The sequence below is a fragment of the Symphalangus syndactylus genome, chromosome 5 (genome assembly GCF_028878055.3).
Source record: "Symphalangus syndactylus isolate Jambi chromosome 5, NHGRI_mSymSyn1-v2.1_pri, whole genome shotgun sequence".
NCBI lineage: Eukaryota > Metazoa > Chordata > Mammalia > Primates > Hylobatidae > Symphalangus > Symphalangus syndactylus.
The window spans coordinates 66,794,035-66,805,164 of NC_072427.2; the positions used below are offsets into that span (position 1 = coordinate 66,794,035).

Genomic DNA, 11,130 nt, shown 5'->3' on the forward strand with positions numbered 1-11,130 from the left:
GGCTCTTGGATGTGGGGTCGGTAATCTTTGGATCACTGGTGTCTTTGCTGGTTTAGAGGAAGACAGCTCTGTCCTTGCTCCGTGGTTCACATGGCTTGGGGATATGGGGCTCAGTTCCCTTGGGGCTCTTTGCCAGGCCCAGATAAGGGCTGTTCAGGGCACTCATGGGCTGATGGAGTTCTTTCATCCCCAGGTCTGAAACTGCTAGCATCGGCGAGCCGGGACCGGCTGATCCACGTGCTGGATGCCGGACGGGAGTACAGCCTACAGCAGACGCTGGACGAACACTCATCCTCCATCACTGCTGTCAAGTTTGCAGGTGCAGGCAGGGTGAATGAGACACATCCCGCCACTCTCACTCTTGCTGCCATCTGCCTCCCACCTCCATGAGAAGGGTCTGCCAGTCGTGGGGGAGTGTTGGACAGCAGCTGGGAGGCCTGGAGCTGGTTGGGAAGATAGGCGGAACAGAGACTCTCAGTGCTGGGACTTGAGCCAACCAGGTTGGACTGAGGATAGGGAGACAGGAAAACCTGGGTTTCCAGGTTTAATTTAGTTGGTTTTCCCTGGCATGTAGAGTAGCTTGATGGGGGATCTCATGGAGGGAAGGTGGGAGGCAGGCTGCTCCCATGTGGTGAGAACAGTGGGAACAGCTGGGCCTCCCTCCTTCATAGCCAGTGATGGGCAAGTCCGCATGATCAGCTGTGGAGCAGACAAGAGCATCTACTTCCGCACTGCGCAGAAGGTGAGGGCACTGGGCTTTCCTGAGAGGGGCGGGGCAGGGTGGGGTCTGCCATTCCCTGCCTAAGGTTACAAGAGGTGAAGGGAGGCGCAAGTAGGGCTCTTGGGGCCTGGTGAGGAAGTTGGGTGTGGGCCTGCCCACATGCTCCACCCCTGCAGTCTGGAGATGGAGTGCAGTTCACACGGACACACCACGTGGTGCGGAAGACGACCCTCTATGACATGGATGTGGAGCCCAGCTGGAAGTACACGGCCATTGGCTGCCAGGACCGAAACATTCGGTGGGCGTCCCCTCCTCAGACCCTGCCCACATTCCTTCATCACCCTACGGGGTCAGCTCTGTGCAGCTAAGTTCCCACATCTGTCGTTCTGTATAGGACTTTGTACCCCCTTGAGCCTACAGTACTTTGCTGCACCCAAGAGGTGGTAGCCTGTTTGCTGCTGGGGGTAGCTCCCAGAGAGCCTAGACTGGGAGCGAAAGCTGGCATTTCCATCCCCCAGGTATTTCCACCTTCACTGCCTCCTCATGAGAAAAAGACTGTGTTTCTTACAGGGTATTTAACATCAGCAGTGGAAAGCAGAAGAAGCTGTTTAAAGGGTCACAGGGTGAGGACGGCACACTCATTAAGGTAAGGACCCAGGAGGGGGCACCGGACAGGGACTTGGGGACAGAGTGGTGCTGGGTGGGAGGGACTGGTACTTCCCGTGTCCTCCAGCTGCACGCCCTACTACTCCTCAGGTGCAGACAGACCCCTCAGGGATCTACATTGCCACCAGCTGTTCTGACAAGAATCTCTCCATTTTTGACTTCTCCTCAGGCGAGTGCGTGGCCACCATGTTTGGCCACTCAGGTGAGTGTAGCCTGAATCCCTGAGTAGAAGCTGATACCTGCGTAAACCTGAGTGAGTTCCACCCCTGGAACTTCACTCTTCTATTAGTTTCTTGGGACCCGCAGAGCTCCCTACCCCTACCCTGCAGCCAACCCCCATGTCCACTGTTGGGACGGAGAGGACTTGGTTGGGAATTTAAGGTGGTTTATAGACCGTATTCTTTGTTCTTCACAGAGATTGTCACTGGCATGAAATTTAGTAATGACTGCAAACATCTCATCTCTGTGTCTGGGGACAGGTGAGCAGAAGCCAGCTTCCCTGAGAGGCAGATTCTTACTCTGCCACAGCACCCTGCCCTCCCCTCTCTCCATTTCAGTGATGTCTCTGGGAAGTGGGGTTAACAGGGATATCTCTTGGCTGTGCCTGACCTGAAGTGGAGGGTGGCTGTGGTCTCCTTGCCAACCATGGATAAGGGGAATGAATGGCGCTAGCCATTCTACCTGCCCCTCCTTCAGCCAACTGTGTGGCTTTATCCCAGCTGCATATTTGTGTGGCGCCTGAGCTCTGAGATGACCATCAGCATGAGGCAGCGTCTGGCCGAGCTGCGCCAGCGTCAGCGGGGCGGCAAGCAGCAAGGACCATCCTCTCCCCAAAGGGCTTCTGGACCCAACCGGTGAGAACAGAATGTGGGCAAGTGATGGATGGGTGTGCAGATGGCTTGCTGGGACCTCACTGCACTTCCTCCATGCTCTGGGCCTGCCATTCAGCAACTCTGTCTCCCAAGACCTTACCTCTCACACAAGGATCCATGATGTCAGCCTCTTCCCCCTGTTGAGTCTCCTCTCTCCCCATTGAGTCTCATCTTCCCCTCATTGAGTCTCCCCTTCCTTCTTCCCCCATTGAGCCTCCTCTCCCCCTGTTAAGTCTCCTCCCCCCATGCCCTTCCTTGTCTCGGACTCAGGCACCAGGCGCCATCGATGCTCTCTCCTGCACCAGCTCTCTCATCAGACAGTGACAAGGAGGGAGAAGATGAGGGGACTGAAGAAGAACTTCCAGCACTGCCTGTCCTTGCCAAGAGTACCAAGAAATCACTGGGTCTGTGGCAGTTGGGTGTGGGGGCAGACAGGCCCTAGTTGGTATAATGGCTAGATATGGTTTTTCTGGGACTGTGGGGTGAGAGCAGTGTGAGCTGAGGAAACTGAGGCATCATTGTGGCCACACAGGGTATGGGCTGATGGGGCCAGGGCTCCAAGGGTGGGGGTGGGGGGGCAGGAGATACTCCCTCTCACTGCCTGTTTCTGTCTAGCCTCGGTCCCCAGCCCAGCCTTGCCCCGAAGCCTGTCCCACTGGGAGATGAGTCGGGTGAGTCGCCATTGTTAAAATGTTCTTCCAAGGTTAGAGGAGGCAAAGGGAGCTGTGAGAACAGGGCTCTCTGGGCCTCGCAGGGTACTGGGGCATGGGGTCTGCCCACATGCTGCACTCCTGTGTCCAAGGAAGGCCTTGTCGGGGAATTTGAAGCAGCTGGGCCGGTCCTGGGTGTGGGGTGAAGAAAGCCCAGGTATTTCCTTCCTGTGGACCAGATGAGGTGGATGGAGCACAGGGTTAGTCAGCAGTGGGGAGGTGCGGCACTTGTTCAGCTGCCTGGTGCCTGGAAGTAAATATCATCAGAGAAGAGCTCAAGGTGGAGAGGACAAAGGGCCTCTAAGCTAGATAGTTAGAACTAAAGTGCAGGAAATCAAGGATCCAAAGAGCGGAGATCTGGAGAAACAGTAGTTCTAAAGACCCCGGTTAGAAGGTAAGTGGAGAACTACCAGAATAGTTAGAGGGAAAAGGCCATGAGGGGACCCATAACTGAGCGACTGCTTTGGGGTGGCCAGAGGGGGATCAAGGTGTTCAGAGCAAGTTCCCGAGCACCAGTACCTTCCGTTGTCAGCAACAGTTTCACAGAGTGATGATGCTGTGGTGTCTCTGGAGCACCCTGCCTGGGCCAGGAGTCTCAGGCCTGGGCTATAGGTTTGTCCTAGGTGCTGTGAAGGGACTTTGGGGCCCCCAGCTGTTGGAACAATTGGGGTAGAGAGGCAAAAGGAGTGGTTGGGGTAGACAGGCAGAAGTGGCCTTTGCCCTGGGCTGGGTTTCTTGGGGGACTCTTGGTAGTAAGTGGTTGCTGCTGGGGCTGTCCTCAGAGCAGGAGACTTTTAGAGACCCCCAGCTCTGAGGCATCCATGATACCAGGTGAAGGCTGAGACTAGAGGTTCCTGTGCCAGAGGATGTGGAATGCAGCTAAGAGCATGAACTTGAGCCAGACTAACCTGCAGGCCACTTACTGTCTGTGGGACGCAGACTGGTTGCTTAAGCCCCCTGTGCTTCAGTCTCCTCATCTGTAAAACAAGGATTATACTAGTGCCTATTTCAAAAGGTTGCTGTGAGGATGAAGTAAGCTAGCATGTGTAGTGTGCCAGGCACATAGGAAGGGATATGTGGATATTTGTTGATCTTACTGTGTGGTTGTTGTTGTTACTCCTCCCCCACCCCCTACCTCCCACCAGGCACAGGAGTCTGTGGGGTTCCTGGACCCAGCTCCTGCAGCCAACCCAGGACCCAGAAGAAGGGGGCGCTGGGTTCAGCCAGGTGTGGAGCTGAGCGTTAGATCCATGCTGGATCTGCGGCAGCTGGAAACGCTGGCCCCAAGCCCGCAGGGCCCTAGCCAGGACTCACTGGCCATCATCCCATCTGGTCCCAGGAAGCATGGGCAGCAGGCCCTTGAGACTTCACTCACTAGCCAGGTGAGCCCACTTTCTCCCAGCTCTCTAGAGAGTTCCAAGGGGCCTTAGGCAGCCTTTGCCACCAGCTGGGACCTGAGCACTGGTCCAGCTATGCTTGCTCTGCCTCTGTGGCACATGGGTAACCTGAACTGCAAAGCCAGGATGGGGCTGGCTGGGCTGTATGGTTTGGTCATCAGGGTAGGCAGGGGAGGGGTTGGGGTAGAGAGGCAAAAGTGGCCTTTTTCCTGGGCTGGGTTTCTTGGAGGACTCTTGGTATTAAGTGGTAGCTGGAGGTTGGCAGCCCAGAGTGCTAATATAGTTCATCCAGAAGCTCACATCAGCAACTGGAGCCCAGCCTGGCTTCTCGGTGTCTGTCCTTCAGCTTCCCCTTGAATTAGTGCACACCACATCCTTACTCACCTCCACCTCTTCTCCAAGGGGAGGGTTGGCCCCCAGGATACTCAGGGCTTACCCCCCAGCTACCACTGCCTCATCCGTCACCTCTGCTCTGTTAACATCCCTTTGTGTGTTCCCAGAATGAAAAGCCCCCTCGGCCTCAGGCTTCCCAACCTTGTTCCTATCCCCATATTATCCGATTATTGTCACAAGAGGAAGGGGTCTTTGCCCAAGATCTGGAACCTGCACCCGTTGAAGATGGTATTGTCTACCCGGAGCCGAGTGACAGCCCCACCATGGATACCAGGCAAGGATCCTGCCCTAGCCAGACCTCGTGCCCCCATCTTCCCCTCCCTATGAGTGTTCTTTAGTCGAGGGAGAGTTGGCCCCCAGGATACTCAGGGCTTTCCCTCCAGCTCACCACTGCCTCATCCCTCACCCTGATCACAGGCAGGAGTCCAGTGGGGCTACTGCCCACCCCTGCTCACTGCCTTTTCTTCTCCCTGCTGGAATCCTGGCAGTGAGTTCCAGGTGCAGGCTCCAGCCCGGGGAACTCTGGGAAGAGTGTACCCAGGCAGCAGGAGCTCAGAAAAGCACAGCCCTGACAGTGCCTGCTCTGTGGATTACAGCAGCAGCTGCCTTTCCAGCCCCGAGCACCCCACTGAAGGTGAGGCTGTAGCCTGGAGGGAGGGGCCATGGGGGGTGGGGCCTGGAGGTGGGTGGGGAGGCTCTGGCAACAGATGGGTACAGTGCGATGCCTGTCTCCCCTCCCCACACCCAGACTCTGAGAGCACGGAGCCCCTCAGTGTGGATGGCATCTCCTCAGACCTTGAAGAGCCAGCTGAGGGCGAGGAAGAAGAGGAGGAAGAGGAGGGAGGCACGGGCCCCTATGGGCTACAGGAGGGCAGCCCCCGGACTCCAGACCAGGAGCAGTTCCTAAAACAGCACTTTGAGACTCTGGCCAATGGAGCTGCTCCAGGTGTGGTCAGAGGGCCAGCATTTAGTGCCTGCAATTTGCCCTTCTCCCCTCCTTGCCTACCTGAGAGGAGGGTCCCAGGGTATAGGCTGTGGCTGGGGGTCTCAGGGAGACAAAATCTGGGGCAAGGGCTTGGTTTCTGTCCCAATTCATGATTTCTCTGACCCTGGTAGGGGCCCCAGTGCAGGTGCCAGAGAGGTCAGAGTCTCGGAGTATCTCTTCACGATTCCTGTTGCAAGTACAGACCCGCCCACTCAGGTACAGAGACCCCCTACCCCCAGCAGCAGCTCCAGCTCTCCTGGCCTCCCAGGGCTGCTGCCCTCTCCTCTCCAGTGTTCTGTCTGTCCATGCCCGGGGTGTTTTGCACTCCTGGTTTTGGCCTAACTGGCCTTTCCCCAGCCCTATCTGGCTTTGTGCTTGTCCTTCTCTCCTAGTGCCCTGGTGCTATGAGTTTCTCGCCATTTTGGCAGGGAGGAGCATTGAGCCTTCTCTGGGCCTTCTTCCACATTTCCTCCCTGTAGGGAACCATCCCCGCCCTCCTCAAGCCTGGCACTGATGTCGAGACCAGCCCAGGTGCTACAGGCATCTGGTGAGCAGCCGAGAGGCAATGGTGCCAATCCACCTGGAGCACCCCCGGAGGTGGAACCGTCCTCTGGCAACCCTAGCCCCCAGCAGGCAGCCTCTGTGCTGTTGTCACGATGCCGTCTCAACCCTGACAGCAGCTGGGCTCCCAAGAGAGTGGCCACAGCCAGCCCCTTATCTGGACTCCAGAAGGCCCAGTCTGTGCACAGTCTGGTGCCACAGGGTAAGGAGCCTGCTGGGTTCAGTGCCAGGGTGCAGGGTGTATGGAACACATGTACATGCTGGAAGAGGGAGGGCCTGGTGTGGCCCTGATGTGCCACTGTGCTGGCAACTGGGTGTCCCTTAATGGGCATGTGGAGGGGAACAGCAGCTCTTCGGGATTGGGTATTGGCACCTGGGATGCCTTCCTCGACACCTGACCTGTGTATACATCTGTCTCCTTTGCAGAAAGAGATGAGGCCGGTCTGCAGGCCCCTTCACCAGGCCCACTGCTCTCTCGGGAGATCGAAGCTCAGGATGGTCTGGGCTCCCTGCCCCCAGCTGATGGCCGTCCATCTCGGCCTCACTCTTATCAGAACCCCACCACCAGTTCCATGGCCAAGATATCCCGCAGTATCTCTGTTGGGGAGAACCTGGGCCTGGTGGCTGAACCTCAAGCTCATGCCCCCATCCGAGTCTCACCACTCAGCAAGCTGGCCCTGCCCAGCCGGGCTCACCTGGTCCTGGACATCCCCAAACCACTGCCTGACCGTCCTACCCTGGCTGCATTCTGTCCTGTCACCAAAGGCCGGGCCCCTGGCGAGGCAGAAAAGCCTGGCTTCCCAGTGGGCCTAGGAAAAGCTTACAGTACAACTGAGAGATGGGCCTGTTTGGGGGAGGACACCACTCCCAAGCCTAGGACAGAGTGCCAGGCTCATCCTGGGCCCAGCAGCCCCTGTGCCCAGCAACTGCCAGTCAGCAGCCTCCTCCAAGGCCCCGAAAACTTGCAGCCCCCACCCCCTGAGAAGACTCCCAACCCCATGGAATGCACCAAGCCAGGGGCAGCCCTGAGCCGGGACTCAGGTGTGCACAGCTCCCCAGCTCTCATCTCCTGCCCCATCCTTACTCTCCCCTCTCTGTTGGCCGCTCTCTGGCTCCATCCCATTTCTGTGGGTGCAGCTTCTGGTGTTTCTCGTCCTGTCTGCTCCTGTCTCAGGTCCGTAAGTCACACCCCTGATGGTGAGACCCTCCTGCTAACCTTCATGATTTCCTTGTGACTCACTTGCCCATTCAGTGGCTTCTGAACTTGGGGCTGGCCCTCTCCTCTGGACCTTGTTTGTGTGGTGTTGGGGAGGCCGTTGGAAGAGAAGCCAAGAGGAAGGGACTGAGGGCAAGTGGGGGGTGCAATGCTGAGGGCTAGGTCTCTCCCGCTCTGAGTGTCTTGGGTGCAGAGGCCTGAAAGGGCTGCATGGTGGGCCTCACTGAGCTGTATCTGTCTCTTTCAGAGCCAGCGGTGAGCCTGGAGCAGTGTGAGCAGCTGGTGGCAGAGCTCCGCGGCAGCGTGTGCCAGGCCGTGCGGCTCTACCACTCGGTGGGTGTTAGGTGCCCCCTGGCAGGAGGGTGAGCACGTCAGTAGTGCTGGGTGTTTCGGATAGCCATGTCCAGAACAGTATGCTAAGGCTCTTGTGCTGACAGGATGGAACACTCAAGAACATCTTGGGCAGCATAGGTTGAGGGGTTTAGAGGCCAGGCTAGCCTCTTGTACCGGGCACCTGCAGTCATTTCTGGTTAAGAGCTAGAGACTTCCCTCAGGCGGTGAGGCCTGAAGAGACCACGCCTCCTAGTTGGCCCAGGACAATCCCAGTTTATGTCACTGTCCCAGTGTAATTATTATTGTCATCCTTTTTCATATCCATGAATTATTTGGCCCCCTTAGACACAGGGGACAGTCCAAGAAGGCCCAAACTTTGAAAGAGAAAGCAGATTCTGCCAGAGTTGTCATAAGGAGTTGCTTATAAGATGTAGACGGTTCTGCAATCCAGTGGGTTCCTCCTTGGGGGTCACCCCCAGAGTCTGCCTGCATCCCATGTCCCCTAGCCATACATGCTGATCTTGGCAGGTAGAGTTCCCAGCTAGTCCCTTCTGAGGCAGGCTGGACCCAGGTGGGGCCCCTCCCTTTTATATGTCTGTTGACGGGCTCCTCCACCTCACCTCTGGGGGTCCTGTTACAGGTGGCTGGCTGCAGGATGCCGTCAGCAGAGCAAAGTCGGATCGCCCAGCTCCTCAGAGACACCTTCTCTTCAGTGCGACAGGAGCTGGAAGCTGTGGCTGGGGCAGTGCTGTCCAGCCCAGGCAGCAGCTCTGGAGCCGTGGGAGCCGAGCAGACACAGGCCCTACTGGAGCAATACTCAGAACTGTTGCTTCGAGCCGTGGAACGGCGCATGGAACGCAAACTCTGAGTTCTGGAAGCCTGTCCCAAGTGAATGAATGCCCCAGCGATTCCAAACTGCAGCCCCTCTGCCACTCACCAAAACCTGCGGGGCTGCTTGGAGTGGAAAGCAGGGAGCAGTGTTCAGAGGCAAAGCAGCCTTCCCAGCTGCTCCTCATGGGGGGCCTGTATTTATTAATTTATTTCCCTGACTGTTGCCTCACTTCCTTGGAACTCCTGCCTCTACAGCCCCTCGAGTGGCAGGTCTTGGGTCTTTGTCATCTTGGTGCTGTGAGAGGTAGGAGAGCAGCCTGCCCCATCTAGGAATCTGGGAAGGGCTGGCCCTCTCTTAGAAGCCATTTGAAATTACTGCAGGGATCAGCTCCCTGTGGTGGAGCATACACAGGGTACTCTGGGGTCGAGGTGAGAGGTGATGTAGTATTCAGTGCCCGTCAGCCAACTGTGGGCCTTCACCTCTACCTCCACTTCCCCTCTCACACCAGCTGCACTCGCCTGGCTGCCAGAGCAGGGTGGTTTTCCCCAATACCTGGCAGCTCAGAAAGGCAGAGCCATCTGGCCCTCCAGGGTGTCCCCAGCCATCAGGAGACTTGAGTTGGTATTAGGACCTGAGCCTGCACATTCCACTCCCATTCTCCCTCCAAGAGGGGCCCAGCTTTGTATTTCCCGGTGACCCCTTACTCTCCTGGCCAGAACTTGAGCCAGCTGTGGGATGTTGCTGCAGGACAGTAAGCCCTCACCTTGGCAAACATGAAGCTCTGGCCTCCTTTCCTCAGCCCCTTGTTCTTCCCTGTCCTCCAGCCCTGGACCCCAGCCAGCTGCTGGAGCCCAGAGGCCACCTTCTCCCTGCATCCTGAGTGATGCTCAGTCAGAAGCCTGTGTTGGAACATCCCTCGTTTACAGGGCGCTGGCCCACCTCCTGAGGACCTTGGCCACAGATGAGATCACATGCATGCATGCGCACACATGTACACACACACACACACACACCTACCTGCACAGCATGCCGTTGAGTGTTGCTTGCTAGAGTATCCGGCTGGCTGCTGTGTGCCTGGTTTCCTCACATCCTGCCTCAGCTTCACCACCCTGGCTTATGTGGAACACATATCAGGGAGCAGAAAAGGGCTGCAGTACACTAAGTGAACCCAGATTCTGGATTCTTGGTGTCCGCAGCCTAGCTGATACGAGATGGCCCATAGGACACCTGGTTTAGGTAGAAGGAGCCTCCTCAAAGGCAGTGCTGGGCACCCATGGGTGTGCTGAATACTGGAGCTTGAGAGGAGGGAGGTGCCGGGGCCAAAGGAGACACTAGAAAAGTGGTAGATGGGACAGGTAAGTGGCAGAGGTGAGGGGGTAGGTTAGAATGTAAAAGGGCAGTAATTAGGGTTGAGGGGAAGGAGATAGGGGACCCTAGGAGGTAGAGTGAGACCAAGTCGTGAGGCAGTTGAAGAGTTGAGCAAAGGTTTCTCTGGGCCCTACTGCTCCCCTCTGCTCCAGGTAAGTCAGAGCAGCTTTACCACAGCTTCAGGCCACGAGAGCCCCTTCACCCGCCCTGCTGTGCCATAGGCAGAGGCTTATAAAGAAATGGGTTCCGGGCCAGGTGTGGTGGCTCACGCCTGTAATCCCAGCACTTTGGGAGGCCGAGGCGAGTGGATCACGAGGTCAAGTAATCGAGACCAGCCTGGCCAACCTGGCGAAACCCTGTCTCTAGTAAAAATACAAAAATTAGCTGGGCGTGGTGGTGGGCGCCTGTAATTCCAGCTACTCGGGAGGCTTAGGCAGGAGAATCGCTTGAACCCTGGAGGTGGAGGTTGCAGTGAGCTGAGGTCGCGCCATTGCACTCCAACCTGGGTGACAAAGCTAGACGCCATCTCAAAAAAAGAAAAAGGGTTCTGAAGGGTGCCCAGCTCCAGGGCATCAGCCTGAGTGCGCTTGAGCTGCTCCAAACCGCTCCTCTAGCATCGCCACCCGCATGGCCCCGGAACTCCCGCAGCGGGGGGCGGGCCCGTGCCCGCTGCGCCCCGACTTCCCACACCAGCCGCGCCCACCGCAGGTGGGACTCAGGTTCGCCCTCTGGGCCAGGTCTTTCACGAGGAGGGAGCTACCCTTCGCCAGAAGTTTGTGAGAACGTGGCCGCCCTTTTCCTGCCCTTTGCCCCATGTGGGTGGGGGGGCCCTCGTGACCCGGCCGGCGCCCCGTCCCCTTCTGCATGTCTGAGGCCACCGGCAACCGCCGCCCCACTCCAGATTTGCCCCCGCCCAGTTTTGAAAGCCTCTTATTTATAACTTTTCTACTTTGTGCAGGTCGCGGCGCTTCCCGCCTCCTCCTTGGCTGCATGGGGCGGGGGGCTGTTTTTAACGTGCCCGTTTGTACTGATGTATGAACTTGTCAATAAACACAATTGTTTGTTAACCCTGGGAT

General features: G+C 57.3%; 1 protein-coding gene across 3 annotated transcripts in view; it reads left to right on the top strand.

Annotated features, from left to right (window-relative positions):
- The window catches only part of MAPKBP1 (mitogen-activated protein kinase binding protein 1), a 55,669-nt gene extending 44,548 nt beyond the window's left edge, over positions 1–11,121 (top strand). For 2 of the 3 annotated variants that reach the window (XM_055278838.2, XM_055278837.2), the window contains 18 exons: positions 194–319; positions 672–742; positions 898–1,019; positions 1,292–1,367; positions 1,478–1,589; positions 1,803–1,866; positions 2,107–2,241; positions 2,530–2,663; positions 2,875–2,930; positions 4,115–4,351; positions 4,867–5,033; positions 5,248–5,393; positions 5,508–5,705; positions 5,876–5,960; positions 6,224–6,507; positions 6,732–7,346; positions 7,769–7,854; positions 8,495–11,121. In XM_055278838.2, the coding sequence (XP_055134813.1) occupies positions 194–319; positions 672–742; positions 898–1,019; positions 1,292–1,367; positions 1,478–1,589; positions 1,803–1,866; positions 2,107–2,241; positions 2,530–2,663; positions 2,875–2,930; positions 4,115–4,351; positions 4,867–5,033; positions 5,248–5,393; positions 5,508–5,705; positions 5,876–5,960; positions 6,224–6,507; positions 6,732–7,346; positions 7,769–7,854; positions 8,495–8,722 (2,942 nt within the window). In that variant the 3' untranslated portion in view covers positions 8,723–11,121. The remainder of the gene's footprint in view (positions 1–193; positions 320–671; positions 743–897; positions 1,020–1,291; positions 1,368–1,477; positions 1,590–1,802; positions 1,867–2,106; positions 2,242–2,529; positions 2,664–2,874; positions 2,931–4,114; positions 4,352–4,866; positions 5,034–5,247; positions 5,394–5,507; positions 5,706–5,875; positions 5,961–6,223; positions 6,508–6,731; positions 7,347–7,768; positions 7,855–8,494) is intronic. The other variant, XM_055278841.2, reaches the window with a different exon arrangement.
- The last annotated feature ends 9 nt before the right edge of the window (positions 11,122–11,130 follow it).